Source organism: Aplysia californica, unplaced genomic scaffold (genome assembly GCF_000002075.1).
Source record: "Aplysia californica isolate F4 #8 unplaced genomic scaffold, AplCal3.0 scaffold00269, whole genome shotgun sequence".
Lineage (NCBI taxonomy): Eukaryota > Metazoa > Mollusca > Gastropoda > Aplysiida > Aplysiidae > Aplysia > Aplysia californica.
This window is the reverse complement of record NW_004797539.1, coordinates 347,085-362,833: the sequence shown is the minus strand read 5'-3', so window position 1 is coordinate 362,833 and position 15,749 is coordinate 347,085. Positions and strand designations below refer to the sequence as shown.

The following is a 15,749-nucleotide window of genomic DNA, read 5'->3' as shown; positions in this document are numbered from 1 at the left end:
CAAACTTTTTTTTACCGTTCTTCTTACTTCTTTTTTTTTAGTTTTAGCTTTCCCACTGGTGTTTCTGTACATCTGTCTCACTTTTCCTCTGCACTTAATTGCCACTATTGTGTTTATTTGCTTCTCTTTACTTGAATGAAACAAAACTGAATCTTAGTTTGTGTGTTGTGGCCACTCTTCTTAACTACAGGTATCTGAAGAAAAAAAAGCCTTGGCTTTATGAAGTTTTCTGTAGAATAATGTGTGGGATTAGCAAGTGTCTGAGAAATCTTAACTCTCCATAATTTGTACAATCATTTATTATGGACAGCCTCTAAAGACAGTGAAAATAAAATAGAAGCAATAGAAGTGTGGTTTCTTAGGAGATTGCTAAGAGTATTGTGAAAGGAAAAGAAATCAAATGAGGTAGTGCTTGATGAAGCCCACGTGGGACGCTCAATGTTGAAAACAATCAGGAAACGACAAATGCAGTTTTTGGGACTCCTGAATAGACATAAGGGTTTTGAACATCTAGCTTTCAGTGGCAAAATTAAAGGCAAACGAGGCAGGGGTAGGCCCAGAACTATCTACTTTGGGAACTTAAACAAATGGGTAACAGGGAAAGATCAGGGAAACATAGCTTTTTGAGAGCATCCGAGCACAGGAATGAATGGAGACCCATGATCGTCGATGTCTGTCGCAGATCTGGCACTGGATGATGACGATAATGATTTATTATGAGGTTTATGAATATGAAAATCTTGGCAACTCAGATTTTGTGCAATAATGATGAAGTTGGCAGTTATATTGCAGAACGTGATGAATCATTGTGCAGATGTGTAGAACATTGACCAATATGTATATATTGGTGCAGTAACATATGAGACTGACAAATGTGTAAGCAGACTTGACAGTATGTTTTGTCAAGGTGGTTGTTGGTGTATATATGTTGCATAGTGCATGTGTTTGTTGCTTGGTTAAAGTTTCTTCTAAATTTTTCTTGTCTTTTTTTTTTTTTATCAGTTTGGAACTCGTTTACCAAACAAAATGACAAATGCCAAGTTCAACGACCCTCATATAAAGACAAATTTGTTGCTGCAAGCTCACCTGTCTCGTATGCAGCTGTCAGCAGAACTGCAGAGTGACACAGAGGAAATTCTCAGCAAGGTAACAGGACTCTCATTTTCATTTGTGTTGTTTGGAGGGGGGGGGGGGGGGGGCATGTTTATGCTTAGTAAATGTTTTCCTTTGGTCATAATATTGATTATGAAAATCTCATGGGTAGGCTGTGAAATACTGGACAGAGAGTTTTGGGGTTTTTAAAAAATCTAGTCTAGTCTTATACTTATGTCTAACAGTGTTAGCTTTGGTTAACCTTGATGTTACATTTTTACATTTTTTTGTATGAATTACCATTTGTTCATTTAGTCAAGTGAAGTAATGAGTACTGTACAGCATTTTTTTTGGTCTTTTAATTTTAAAATGCTAAAAAAAATAATTAAAATAATGATCTCTATTTTAAAACTAGATTATATTTATTTTGAAAAAATTGTTGTTTTTCAGGCCATCCGGTTGATCCAAGCATGTGTGGATGTGCTGAGCAGTAACGGCTGGCTGAGCCCTGCCCTTGCGGCCATGGAACTGGCCCAGATGGTGACACAGGCCATGTGGTCTAAGGACTCTGCTCTTAAACAACTGCCTCACTTCACTGCAGACATCATCAAACGCTGCCACGACAAGGTGAAAAAAAAAGTCACTTAATTTTAACCATTTAGCACCAAGAGGAACATTGTGCGGAGTCAGTCTATTGGCACCTAGAATCACTTTGCCTTACATTTCAATTGGCAAATGCGTGGCGGACACCCGACGCTGCATTTCTATCAGGTCTATGAAGGATGATTAGGATGACTGAAAACGGAGATACAGAGTGAAAATTTTCATTCTTTGAGTTTTTGAATGGTCCAAATTGACCAAGAAATGGCGCAAGTTTGAATTTTTAAAGTAAATATGATAATTTGGAGGCTGCAGTGGAGTTGAAACTTGGACAAAATCCAAGAAAACTGAAAATACACGAAAATTCAGCTGATGAAATAATCTTAATCAAAGACATGTTGAAAGTTCAGTTCTAGGTCTACCATGATATAACATATTTTTAAGGAGAGGAGCGACCCTTGATTTTGCCGATTTTTGGTCAGGCTATGCACATTGAGATGTTGGCTGATTTTTTAAGATTAACCAGTTCTTTGTCTAAAAATAGCATTGAGACAATTGAGAAAGTCTTTATTCTCCTCGTAAATTGCTTTTGAAAACAGGAGGGTGGGTTAATGTGGTGAATTTTCTCAATATTTGTTGTTTTTCGCAAAATGTCATTTTTTGGCTGTTTTTTCCCTACTCCTTCCTTAGTTTTCATCCTTTTGACATGAAACTTTCGGGAAACATAGATGCTGCCATCTATGTAACAGAGAGATATTTGCGAAAAAACTAACACTTTACAATTGGCAAGTGATTATGCAACCTAAATTTAGACAAGTTTTTTTTAATATTTTGGGAAAATTCTCACTTTTTTTTTCTTTTGCACTTATTGAAAAAAACTCGCTGTTACGCTCATAGGGTCTGGTTCAGGTATACTCTCACCAAATTTGGTCAGTAAATAAAAAAGCCTTGGGGATTTGAAATTTATTGTTTATTTTCAAGATGGCGGCCATTTCCATAGCAATCGAGGTAGCTATGCCAAAATAAAATTGCGTAGCAAGAGATTTTACTATGCCTGACTTATATATGTGTACTTAGATTTGATCTTGGGCAATAAACATAGAAAATGGTCCTCAAGGGTCGCTCCTCCGGTTAAGAGGAGTTGGTTATTTTTTTTATGTGACAAAATAGGTGGCTAATGAATGAAAACTCAATAGTCACATCTACAATGGGAGAAGTAAATGAAACCTTGTCGATCCAAGGGAGGTAAGGTGCACTAGTTCTGTAAAGGGGAGTGTAGCTTTAAAGGGTTAAGCGTTATTGTGTATGCGGTGGAGTATTTGTTATATATGCCTCTTCTATGACATTTACCTCATCAAGATGGAGTACGTTGGTATCTAAAGGAGACCAGTGATGGGTCCTATTTTTTGCTTTCCCTTAGCTGTTTTTGTGTGTCCGTCTTGCATTTTCTCACTCTGAGCAAAAAAGTGCCTCTCTCTTCAGCTCAAACAAACATGATAAAACTGCTATTTCCAGAATCTGGAGTCCATCTTTGACATCATGGAGATGGAGGATGAGGAGAGGAACAGCCTGCTGGAGCTGTCTGAGTCGGACATGGCTGACGTGGCTCAGTTCTGTAACAGATACCCCAACATCGAGCTCACCTACGAGGTCCAGGACAAAGACAGCATACACAGGTAGAGTGGGAGGAAGACAGCCTCTTCTCTTTACAACATTGGAACTGAAAATGAATGAATTTTGGGGGGGTTATATTACATTTTAGCCTAACAAGATGTTAGACTTAGTGAGGCAAAATTATTAATTTTTTTTCGTTTGTATCAAATGTCTAATGAAGTCGAAGGTTTTTTGTTTTATTTGTTGGTTGTTTTTGTTTTGTTTGGGGTTTGTTGTTGTTTTGTGTTTTTTTTGGAGGGGGGGGGGGGGGGGGGGGGCTTTCTTTGTCTTGCAAGTTTCTCTAAGGTTAAAAAACCTTTTTGTTTTTGTCTACTTTTTTTTTACTGTCCTTTTGTTATTTCTGTGTGTTGTTTTGCTCTTTTATGACTATTGTTATATTGTGTCTCAGCTTTTTTTCTTGACGTAAAAAAAAACTTGTTCTTGTCTCTCCAGCGGCTCCAACATTAATGTGACTGTGACCTTGGAGAGGGAGGATGAGATCACAGGACCTGTCCTTGCCCCATTCTTCCCTCAGGTGAGAAAGAAATCACAGGCAGTCATGATGGTCTTAGAGTAGGACAACTCAGATCCCAAACTGCAAAGAAGCACAACATTTGAAAGATGCTTACATTCTGCATGTTGTAAAATCCAATTTTGTTGAAATGGTTATGTTTCCTTTTTTTTTTTTAAATCATGCTTGTTCCCTTGGAATTTTTTATGCCCACTGTTGAAGTGGAGCTTGAAGAATAAGTTATCTGCTTAATTATGAAGTCAAAAATATTTGAAAACATGTTTAAGTTATTCAGTGCCCTTGTCAGTGTACCATTGAAAACCACATCTTGCCTTGTACAGTGGAACTCTGATTCAATGAGCTCGGATTCAATGAGAACTCGGATTCAACGAGAACTCGGATTCAACGAGAACTCGGATTCAACGAGATGAGATAGGTTCCCTGGGGTTTTTTTTCTTTTTTAAAATCAATAAAAATAACCCTGATTCAACGAGCACTTAAATCAGCGAGCTCAGATTCAACGAGGTCGTTTCCAGGATGAACAGCCCCTGCAGACGTGGCTTCGCTCATTTTTCTACCAGAACGAACTTTATCTATTCTCGGAAACCATCCATTGCACCTGTATCGTGAACTTTTATTCACTTAGCCGAGTGCTTGCGACCAATCTGCAGCTTCTTTTCAAAACAACACATGCGTTGTTGACACGCCCACGTGTCTATTCTAGCGTGTGTCGGGGTCGGATGGGTGACCTGCACACGTGTGGCTGTGTGTGCGTATCGGGGAGGGGGGGGGGGGGGGGGGCACTAGTGATCCGGGCGTTGAATGTCGCAGATACAAACGCGTCACAGTCTTGTTTTCCCCCCCAGCAACTGATCATTATTACAACGATAAGCTGGTCTTGACGTAGATCTACGTAATGAATTGTGCGCTGGTCTATGGAATCAAAAGTTGCCGTGTGCTAGTTTGTACATAGCAACACAACTTTTTGGTAAACAATCGAGATGACACAGGCGTGTGCATTTGAACGAATCAGTCTTTTTTTTTTACACTGCTCATAATATGCAGGCATTTCAGGCACTACTTGTGACTTCTCTTTACACATTACTTGCTCAGTGCCTGTAATTATCTACGCTAAACCTCATGTTTGCTATAACGAACACTCGGCTTCAACAAGATTTTAGGTCAGGCCCGGCGACCTCGTTGAATCCGAGTTCCACTGTATATGACACACTGAGAGCTGGAGGTGACTTGTCTTGATTCTTTCTTCTGAGACAAATTAATTTTTATGATAAGTTAGGACAGAAGACACTAGGATATAGATACATCTGGAATTGTGGCAGTAACAAAACTGCTGAGTAGATTAGTGTAGCATTCAGGTAGGATGAAATGTCACCGGAATGGCTCAGTTTTGTTCTTTAATTTGCAGTTTGGCCGAAAAGGACCTATTCTTTTCTGTCTCTTGTGTGACAAAAGGTGTCCTCACAATTACTAGATTTTGATTTTAATTGAAAACTTTTTCTCTACTCCTCCAGAAACGTGAAGAGGGCTGGTGGGTGGTCATCGGTGACCCCAAGACCAACTCGCTTCTGTCCATCAAGAGGCTGACCCTGCAGCAGAAGGCGAAGGTCAAGCTGGACTTTGTGGCCCCCTCCAACGGACGCTACAACTACTTCATCTTCTTCATGAGTGATGCCTACATGGGATGTGACCAGGAGTACAAATTCAGCGTGGATGTCAAGGAGGGAGAGAGCGACAGTGACAGCGATTAGGACATGCTCTATTGTCAGTGGCTACCTTTTGCTGTGTCTTTTTACTTGAAAGCAGACCTACCAATACTTGCTTGTGTATGAAATTTGTTTGTATGAAACTCTTGTTTCTTGTGTACGAGACGTGACTTGTTTGAGTGTAAGGTATGTGTGTTACTGTCACTTGCTGCTTGTGTATAAGGCATATGTACATATGATACTGCAAAGATTGTGGTATGACTTCTGAAGTGGGTGTGCTAACATTGAATACAGGTTATTATTTGTGTATCGGGGCAATATTTTTAGATGAGTTGAAGATGTGATAGATTACAGCAGGGTTTTTTTTCCTCTGCCTTCTTACTACTTTGAGTTTTAATATAATTATTCTACTGTGAATTCCTGGTATCGTAGTACTTGTTACTTCCAGACTTTCAGTATATTGACACTTATTGTAGGACAAAGGCATACAATGCAAATAGCAGACAATTAACTCACTTGCGACTGGGCCCTTTCACCAGTCACAAGCGTTGAAGACTGGCGTTTTGGGGGGTATTTCAATAAATCACCACAACTCTCAGAATTACCCTATTGTAATTATTTTTTGATACAGTAAAGTAACATTCAAGCTTAATCTAATACAAAAAACCAAAGTTGTCTAAGTTTAATACTTTAATTTGTATGATTTTTTAAAAATTGGCATGAATTTGATTTTCCAAAAAATTTCCAGAGACGTGACAAGTGGAATGAAATTCACTACAACAACAAAAATAAAAGTTCAAAGTGTTCTGGTTTGATTTGTATACATGTGCGAGTGTTTGGTGAATATATAAAAGCTGGTCTGTGCATTGATTCAGACCCATACACTGAATTACATGAGACAGATGTACGGCACGACGTTGTGATTTCGTTGCGCGAAAAACAACACCGGTACTAGTGCTAGATCTAGCCCTAAAACTACGACTCGGGCCGTGTTCAGGTACATATCCAGGATCCTAACTATTAGACACATCATATTCTGAGACACTAAAACTAGTAAAACGTACAGAAGTATAGAAAACGGCGAAATTATGTGATTCTGGTTCATGCGACTTCTTCGACCGTTACTACGACGCGACTGTCGGATTACTATGAGCTGTATAGAAAAAAACAAAGCGCGAGTTCCAGTCTGTTCAACCCCAGTTGAGGTCACTGTCCTTCACCTTCAATAACTTAAAAACTACCGGCCCCAGAGATACGAAACGAAGTCTAGGTAGCTCAGGCTTGGCCAAACAAGGGTACGAGGCGGGTCTCGCGATCCGTGCGTGATTTGTAGAGCGAAAAAAAAATTCCAAAGTTGGTCACGCAGGGCTCGTGTGACCCGTCGCGAGCGTCGCGGCGGGGGTCACGCAACTGTTGTGTGACCCGTCTGAAGTGAGTTAATATTGATTGTGTATCTTGCATCCAGATATAGTTGTCGGGGGGGGGGGGGGGGGGTACTTTTCTCTCTCATATCATTGCTAATATTCTGTTGATAGTATTATTGCACCCTTGTTACCACTTTTTATTTCCATGAAGATTATAATAATATAGAACCTGTAAGGGACTGGTGATTGTCACTGGTTTTGTTCATCATGAAAGTTGCTGGACCTTTTGTTCTTATCGTTCCTGGTTCCTTGCTATTTTGTACTATCATTTTTCTCAATTTAATGTTGTTTATGGTTTGTGGAAAGTGTTACAGCATTTTTTTATTCCGGGAGTTGTGTCCTCCCGCCATGATTAAATATCAATATGCTGTGGGATTAACACAGATTTGTGGTGGGTGTAAGATAATCATGGGGGGAGGGTCTTAGATAATTTAGAAAGCTTGAAATACTGATGATAAAGATGTGAGAGAAACACATTTTTCTTTCTTTAAAGCAAGAAAGTCTTTAATGTAATTCAGAAAACATGAATTTATGAGGCAATTTATGCAGTTACGAGCACAGCAAAACTTCTACTAAAACAAACAAGATTGTACTGAATGGTTACACTTACAGTGATCATAAAGTGTGATATATATTGCCTTTTATAGACCCGTTCCAATTTACATGCCCAATCCCTTGCTAGACTAAGGCCGCATGCCCCAGATCTAAACACATGAAAGATTTTTGCCACAGATGTACTTGAGGGTTCTATTGAGGTTTATACCTGGATGGGGGGGGGGGGGGGGTCCTTGGATGTTTACTTACTGAGTTGCCATCCATCGTTCACATTGAACAAATTTTATCAAACTGTATGTTGAGACAGAATATTTGATTTTGTAGGAATAAACATGTATGAAAAAATCAGGCAATGTCTTGTTTATTTATATATTTATTGGTATAAGGATTTTTAAAATTTTGTGTAAAGATTGTAGTGCAAGCCTGTGGAATGCCCACATCCCCAATGTTGGTATGTACGAAGTGGGGGGGGGGGGTATGAATGGAAGGGCATCTGTGGCCTTTAAGGAGGGTGATTACCTCTCATCATAGCTGAGATGTCTGTTGGGTTTGATGTCATTTTTTTAAACAGGCTCCCTCAATTGGTCATATCAATTTATTGAAATTGATTGAACTTGGCTACTGGCTTTGTACTTTGAGAGTGAACTTAGCACTCACACACACACACAGACACACACACAACACCACCTATGAAGCAATTCAGGCACCTAGGCCTTTGAAAATTGATGAAGAGCTGGCCTGATATGCCATTTTTGTATAGTTATTTCTTACTTAAAATTGGATAAACTCTTCTTTGTGCAGAAATAGTACCTTTGGAAATGACTGGTACCGAGAGACTCTACCTATCGGTTATAGATAATGTTTATAAATTGTATTTGTGTTCAGGATGCCCTAGCCACTGCTGACCAGCGTCTGTTGTGTCATAGTTAGGATCTTTTGATACACACTGAAAACGTGAGTTGAATTCCAGGGTGGGAAAGTTTGTATTATACCTCAGTACTTGAACATTTTTAACCTCACACCTCATAAGGCAATATCTTAATGATTACCTATCGGATCTATCTGAAAGTTTCAGATGAGACAGTGCTTTCATTTTGCCTCAAGGTTGCGAAGTTAATAATGTTTTTAATTTTCAATTTTGAACTTATAGTTGTCAGGGGTCTAAATGAAAAGTGACTGCTTTCAGTAACGTGTGATGACATTTGGCGTTGTTCACATTTTCACATCATCAACACGTGGAAGGGATGAATCGAGGCATTGTCTATTGAGGAATGATATTCCACTCTTGAATTAAGGCTTGTTCTAACTGAGCAATGGACTGGGGCAGGCGTGGTCTGGCCTGAATGGCGTGATCTAAAATGTCCCGCAAATGCTCAATTGGAATGAGATTTGGTGAATGCGCTGGTCATGGGTGGCGTAGAGGAATGTTGTTAGTTTTGAGAAATTGATTTATCACAGCAGTCTTATGGTCAGGTGCATTATCATGCCTGAGTACTTGGGCTTGAATTTGAAAGTAAAGTACATTGGCCTCGAGAACTTGGTTGATTTAGCCTTGAACTCTTATGCTCCTACGAACAGACACAAGCGTGGTCTCACCAACATCACTGTTTCCAGCCTACAACATAAAACAGCCTCCACCAAAATTATTTGCTTAGTCTGAAGCAAGCTGGGATGTAAACTTTGGTTGGGTCTTCTGTAGACTCTGGCCTGTACATAGTGCCGTTCCAGTCGAAACTTGGACTCATCTGAAAACATCTACGTATTCATTTCAAATACGATGTGGCCATCACATGCTCTGTGAAGTCTGTGCTCGGTTTGATGGAGCTGCACTTTTATACGACAAACTAGGCCCCCAAGCATGAAAAAAAAGCAAAGAAAAACAGTCATGTCAGCCGAAGCATGGTGAATCGATAAAGAGAAGCCACATTTTTTATTTATGTGGCGTAAAATATGGAAGGAATCCAACTTTGTGTGTGTAGTTTTTATTTTCAAAGTTACCCTCAAATTTTTGCAGTATTTGACAAAATAGCAAAACCCCGTGAACGACATCATCAGATAAAGCGATAGACGAGTGCACCTTAGTGAGTACCCTTTTACGGCCCCATCAACACAGTGTAGGTGGTGAAGGGGACTTTTGCGTTTTCAGTAATGCTGACGACCTGTTCGTTGGCTGAGAATATTATGTCAAAAAGTCAAAGCTCAGTCCAAGGTACATTATTATTCGTGTTTCCCCCTCTTTTACTTTCCAAGCATCATTCTCTGATCCTATATTATTGTACTACATAAACATTTGACATCTTCTATTCGGACTCTCAACAAACTCATCTCTGAGCGGGTGGTTGGAGGGCACCACTGGTAGGTATTACTTATTTCTTTCCGCAACACAATCGGACACCACGGAAGTGGGCGTGGGTTCGAATCCCATTTCAAATACCAAGTTCGTCACGTAGTCCGTGTCTATCAAATCACCCAAATAGTAGCCTTACACCTTGTCACACCTTGTCCTCAGTGTTAGGATCACTACAGTCGGAAGACGTCCATCTCTGCCCCACCCCCCACCCCCCCCACCCCCCACCCCCTCTTCAGGAATCACCAGAGAGTCTGTCTGCTAACAGTCTCCATCATAATCTGGTTGGAGATCCGTCGGACAGGTCCGCACAGGTGGCTGTGTTTCCCTTCTCCTCTTTGGTTCAATCTACATAGGGTGTGGGAACCGCTATCTGCCTTACCTATTCTTCCTCAAATTTTCCCCTACAGCGGTTAGGACAGTTTGTGGGTCCAGTGTCAAATTCCCTCCCACTTTTGCTTCTCCAGCCACCTTGTCTGCTCTCTCGTTGCCGGTTATCCCTGCGTGCCCCGGGCAGAAGATCCAGACCACTCTTTCCAGGCTACTCTCCCTGATCGTAGTCTTCCACAGTTCGCATACAACATCCCTTTCTGTACCTGTAGTGTGATAATAGAATCAGTAATGATTACTGCTCGCTGATGGCTTGGGTTCTTGATCCAGTGTAGGGCCTCACTTGTGGCTTTTTATCTCCATGCACGTACTGCAGTAGCTCCGCTTTGCTCTTTCACAACTACCACATCAACTCTGACACTCAAGGCCCAGCCCGATTTGACTGATCTGTTGATTGATCCATACGTGAAGATCACAGCATCTCCATGTTCGGTATGCTCTTCTATTAGGGTCTCAATTTCAGCGTTTGTAGCTCCAAGTGGCCAATTGCGACATTCTCTACCCAATGTTGCCTTCACCGTTGTGTACTCTCCGAGCGTGTCTTCGACCACGACCCAATCCCTGCCTCTCCTGATGTTTTATATCTGGCAGCACTCGTTGATGGTATGTTCGTGGCTTGAGTCATCCATTATGTGCCCCTCTTTAGCCTTGATGTCATCTGCTGTTCCACTTTCTTATGTAAGGCCTATCTGTATATTGTATAAATAAGTGTACATGTAGCAGGCAGGCCTATAGAAGAACGACACAACAATGTAATTATCGAATCGGAGGACGAGTTTGAATTTTGTTGGGATATTAATTAAATATTTGGATAAAGTTTAATTTTTGCTCTTTTGAATAATAGCCTGTATAATATTATTATGTTATCTATCGTCTGCTTTCGTCTCCACCCCCCCCCCCCCCCCCCCACACCTTTTTTTTCTCCCTTCTCTGGGCTCCTTACTCTTTCTGCAGCCTTTCTACTGCTACTGGGTTCCTTGGCTCCTTCTTACTGCTGTCTTTCAATCACACCCTTGATCTTAGGGAAGGCAAGACAGAACACCTATTCTTCTCTTCTATAAGTGCGAAAAATCTCGGAGCTCCTGTGTCCAAGTTGTGCACGTTAAAGATCCCTTGATAGTTCAAATTCGATAAGAGTGGGCTTCGGCCGCCACCCGGACAAAATTCAAAATTAATTCCTACCAAACTGAAAATGTTAAAGGTGTCTCGGGCGCTAATATAATCTTATGCAGTTGCGAGCGCCGTAAACACTTACCAAAACAAACAAAAACAACAGTAATTAACTGGCCGTTATCGTATCAGTGTGTCTTTTTACTCATGACAAATCAACAGATCTGAAAAAGAAATATGGAAGGGGTAACAGATCCAGTAACCAGCAGACAGAAATGGACGACAGACCGAGCGTGTTTGCAACGTAGGGCCTAGGCTACATGATGTATGACAATCTGTATTATTACCGTAGGCTATATACATATTGTAGAAATAATTGTGCATAGGCCGGCCTATAGGTGAACGACACATCAATGTAATGTATGTAATTATCGAATCGGAGGACGAGTTTGAATTTTGTTTGAATCAGAATTATATATTTGGTTAAAGTTTAATTTTTGTAGTTTTGAATTGGATATAGATCTAGCATGAACAAATTGAAATTAATACTGATCTGTTCTCGGATCAAGTTGTGTTTCAATTTCAATTTGGGCAACGCTAATTGTTGCTGCTGAGTAAGGCTGATTCATCACATGATTGATTACTGAGAAAAAACGCGAAGTTTCATTTTCAGTATCACTTCCACACTTCCGCCTTCCGCTACTTGAGACGAAATTTTCCGCCAAACTTAGCCTACCTCTTAGAGGTGTGCGAGTCCAGCATATTAAGATTCGAGTCCAGACTCGAGTATCTGCTCTGGACTCGAGTAATTACTCGAGTAATCACTCGAGTCCCACGGCTCTTAAGACTCGAGTTATTACTCGAGTAATAGTATCCCGAAAGGGAATTTTAGTGGGTTTCAAAAAAGGTTTTGTTGAATATCGGACAGAAAATAGAGTGCCTTCCTAGGAGGGAGCTTGAGTTGGCTTATGGCAATTCTAGACATATGCTGTTTATACCGTATTTATTTTATTTTATCTTAGGAAGTGGCTATTCTCACCCCAGGTGAGAATAAAAATGTGATCGACCTCTCACCCCGGGTGAGACTAGCCAGTGTTGGCTATTCTCACCCGCTGTGAAACAAAACCAGGTGTTCCTAATTTCTGAATACTTCCTATCGGTGAGGATGATTAAATAGACAAACCCCTTTTTAAAAAAATGATATTATAACACAAAAGTAAAACTAATTTGGTGGTCTACAATGATGCTACGGCTGTTTCACTTTTAGAATAGAGCCGAACTACCCTAATCGGCATTTTGTTTTGCCCAGAAGTTCTCGCTATATCTAGGCTACTCCCCTCTCTCTCTCTCTCTCTCTCTCTCTCTCTCTCTCTCTCTCTCTCTCTCTCTCTCTCTCTCTCTCTCTCTCTCTCTCTCTCTCTCTCTCTCTCTTTCAATGCTCGCAGATAAAATTGCATGTTTTTAACACAAGAGGACTGGAACGTTTGTTTACACGACAGAATTCAATTTTAAAAAAGTGTAGATCTAGAATTCTGTGGTTTACACTGGGTATCACATCACGGTAAACGCACACATGAAGAGAATAGCCAAAAGGCTCGCTCTCTCACCCCGGGTGAGTGAGAAGCTTACAACTGTATAACAACTAAGCTAGAATAGAGGTAGTCTTCATCTGATCTTATCTTATTTTTTATTTTTTTAAAATAATTCTTTGTTACAACAGTAAGAATAAAATGTACACAAACTTCAGACAATGCACTTCATAAAAGAAAGAAGTTTGATTGGTCATCGTGGGTTTCTAACAGTGGTTTCCTTTTTGCTTTTTTCTGGGGGGGGGGTCGGTTTTTTCCTTTGGGGAAGGGGTATTTTTGGGTTTTTTTGTTCCTTTTCCTTCAGTTTTAAAAAATTGCTTATCAAAATTTTTCTTTTATCAATTCTTCACTTTTTAAAAAACCAAATTTTTCCCCTTTTTTCTGTTTTCCCCCTGCAGACTCGAGTCTGGACTCGAGTCCTTACTCGAGTCCTTACTCGAGTAATTTACTTATGACTCGAGTCTGGACTCGCCGCATGTATTACTCGAGTACTCGAGCCTGGACTCGTTACTCGCACACCTCTACGTAGTACCTCTTGTTTGGTTGTTAGGCCTTGCCTATTCTCAGATTCACACACTTTGCATAGACTCTACAGTGATAGCTTTTGTGTCGTATGTCGTGACTGTCCAGTAGCTGTGAGTTGTGAGTGGATTCTCGGTCCAGAGTTCTTCATTTTCTCTTGGGCTAAGACTTGTAAACGTTGGTTTTTCTGATCACATAAAATAACAAGATGTCTATCGATGACCATACCAAACCGCGGGTCAACGGTTCTTTGTTACCAAACTTCCACGGGAAGCAAGTTTGCCTACTTGGAGTGGCAAAAGACGTGAGTTTTCGTTAACATAAATCTGTTTTGTGGCGATTGTAACAGCAGTTTATTCATTATCATATTTTACAGAGGGTACTTTATATTTTATTTGGCTGGCTCTATTTCTCCGAACGTTCGGGGAAATAAACTTGAACTTTATTTCTCCGAATGGTTCCCGTTCTCGAGATTTGTTGATAATAAGCAAATGGAGTGGCCTGAGTGTGTGAGGTGTGAACGGGGGGGGGGGGGATTTTTTTTTTACATAAGGATTTAAGTTTTTTTGCTGGGTGTCTAAAGGCAATTATAAGTTACTGTGTGTGTGTGTGTGTGACGTGTGTGCATGTGGTGTGTCTATAAGGTGTGAACGAGACATGGGGGGGGGGGGGGGCTTGGCGGGATTTTTTTTTTACATGAAAGGTTTTAGAGTTGGGTTTTTTTTACTGACGCATCCGTCTCATGTTCACGTCTAGATATCTAGATCTAGATCTAGGCCTACTTCTTTTCTATCCTAGAACATTGCTCCAACCACAACTGAAATATCTGAATATTCAGATATTTATAAATCTCTTGCTCTAGAAATTGAATTCGATGCAAAAAATGCTTCATTCCTCCCAGTCCCCGCAGAATGGCAGAATGAAAGGATGACGCCTAAATCTCACAAATAATTAAAAAATTTTGAGATCAGAAACCGTTTAGGAGAAATAAAGTAAAGAGTTCAACTTTCTTTTCCCGAGCGTTCGGAGAAATAGTAACTTCGTTTTTATTTTGTCCCTGGACTTAAAACAACCCACACGGGGTAGGACACAAGAAGCTCAGGGCCGAGTAGTCACAGTAGTAGTAAGTATCTACTTTTCTGCTCTGGTGGTAGATATCTACTTTCAGTTTCATTTTCAACAGAATCTGATCTAGATGTCTAGATCTAGATATAGATCTAGATCTTTAGGCTAAAGTTAGGGACTAAAAGAAGCCTGTGTTACCGCTATCCACCTTGGTAGGGTAGGGTAGGGTTAAGGCTAGGCCAGGAGCCCTTTTATCCGAACTCTCAGGGAAAATAAAGCCTGGGGGAAATGCGGAAAAAGAAGGGGGGGGGGGGGGGGAGAGGGGGGAGAGACAAAAAAGGGGGGGGGGGGTCCTCAGATTGTTTGAAAAGTAATATTGTAGGAGGCAAAGGCACATACACACAAAAAAAACCCTGCAGTGGCTATGTTCACGGCGCCGTGAATGCAGTTTGCAGGCGCTGTTGAGGCTATGTTCACGGCACCCTGAATGCAGTTTGCAGGCGCTGTTGAGGCTACATTCATGGCATTCAAGCTTCGTTTAGACGGAGCGTCATCTGTCGGTTTAAGTAAGCCATTTTTAGTCTGTGACGACAGTGACATATATTTAATTTTGGCCTGCTTCAAGCATTCCATCCCATGAGATGAAAAAAGATGAAGCAGTGATCCTTGACCGATCGACCAATCGTCGTTTTCCCTTACTCTGAGCTCTGGCTCAGAACTCGCCAGTGTAAGGGAAAACGACGAACTCTCAATTACGCAAGAACGCATTAGGACATGACAAAAATGTATCTATCTATCTATCTCTCTATCTCTGTCTCCATGTGTCTCTCTTGAGAGAAAGAGATAGATTGATAAATAGATAGATTTTTATATATGTAGAGAGAGAGAGAGAGGCTTTCTCCCTCTCTTCTATTTTCTCTCTTATTCTCTTTCTGCTTCTGTATCTCTTTTCTTTCTTTCTCACTCACTGTCGCTTTCTCTCTCTCTCTCTTTCTCTGTCTGTCTGTGTGTGTCTCTCTCTCTCTCTCTCTCTCTCTCTCTATCTCTCTCTCTCTCTCCTATTTTCTCTCTTATAAATTCTCTCTTTTTTCTTTTTTTCTCAATCATTGCCGCTTTCTCTGTCTCTCTCTCCCTCCCTCCTTCTTTCTGTCTGTCTCTTTCTCTTCC

At 40.6% G+C, this 15,749-nt stretch overlaps 2 protein-coding genes across 2 annotated transcripts in view; both read left to right on the top strand.

Moving 5' to 3' along the window:
• The window catches only part of LOC101861446 (U5 small nuclear ribonucleoprotein 200 kDa helicase), a gene marked incomplete in the record, with an annotated part of 45,488 nt that extends 39,302 nt beyond the window's left edge, over positions 1-6,186 (top strand). Inside the window, 5 exon segments of the mRNA XM_013084033.2 lie at positions 1,003-1,146; positions 1,543-1,719; positions 3,208-3,368; positions 3,799-3,880; positions 5,389-6,186. Of these exon segments, the coding sequence (XP_012939487.1) occupies positions 1,003-1,146; positions 1,543-1,719; positions 3,208-3,368; positions 3,799-3,880; positions 5,389-5,625 (801 nt within the window).
• Positions 6,187-13,524: 7,338 nt separating this feature from the next.
• Positions 13,525-15,749, top strand: part of LOC101852861 — a 7,275-nt gene continuing 5,050 nt past the window's right edge. The window contains exon 1 of the mRNA XM_005101042.1: positions 13,525-13,821. Coding sequence (XP_005101099.1) covers positions 13,726-13,821 — 96 coding nt within the window. The 5' untranslated portion in view covers positions 13,525-13,725. The remainder of the gene's footprint in view (positions 13,822-15,749) is intronic.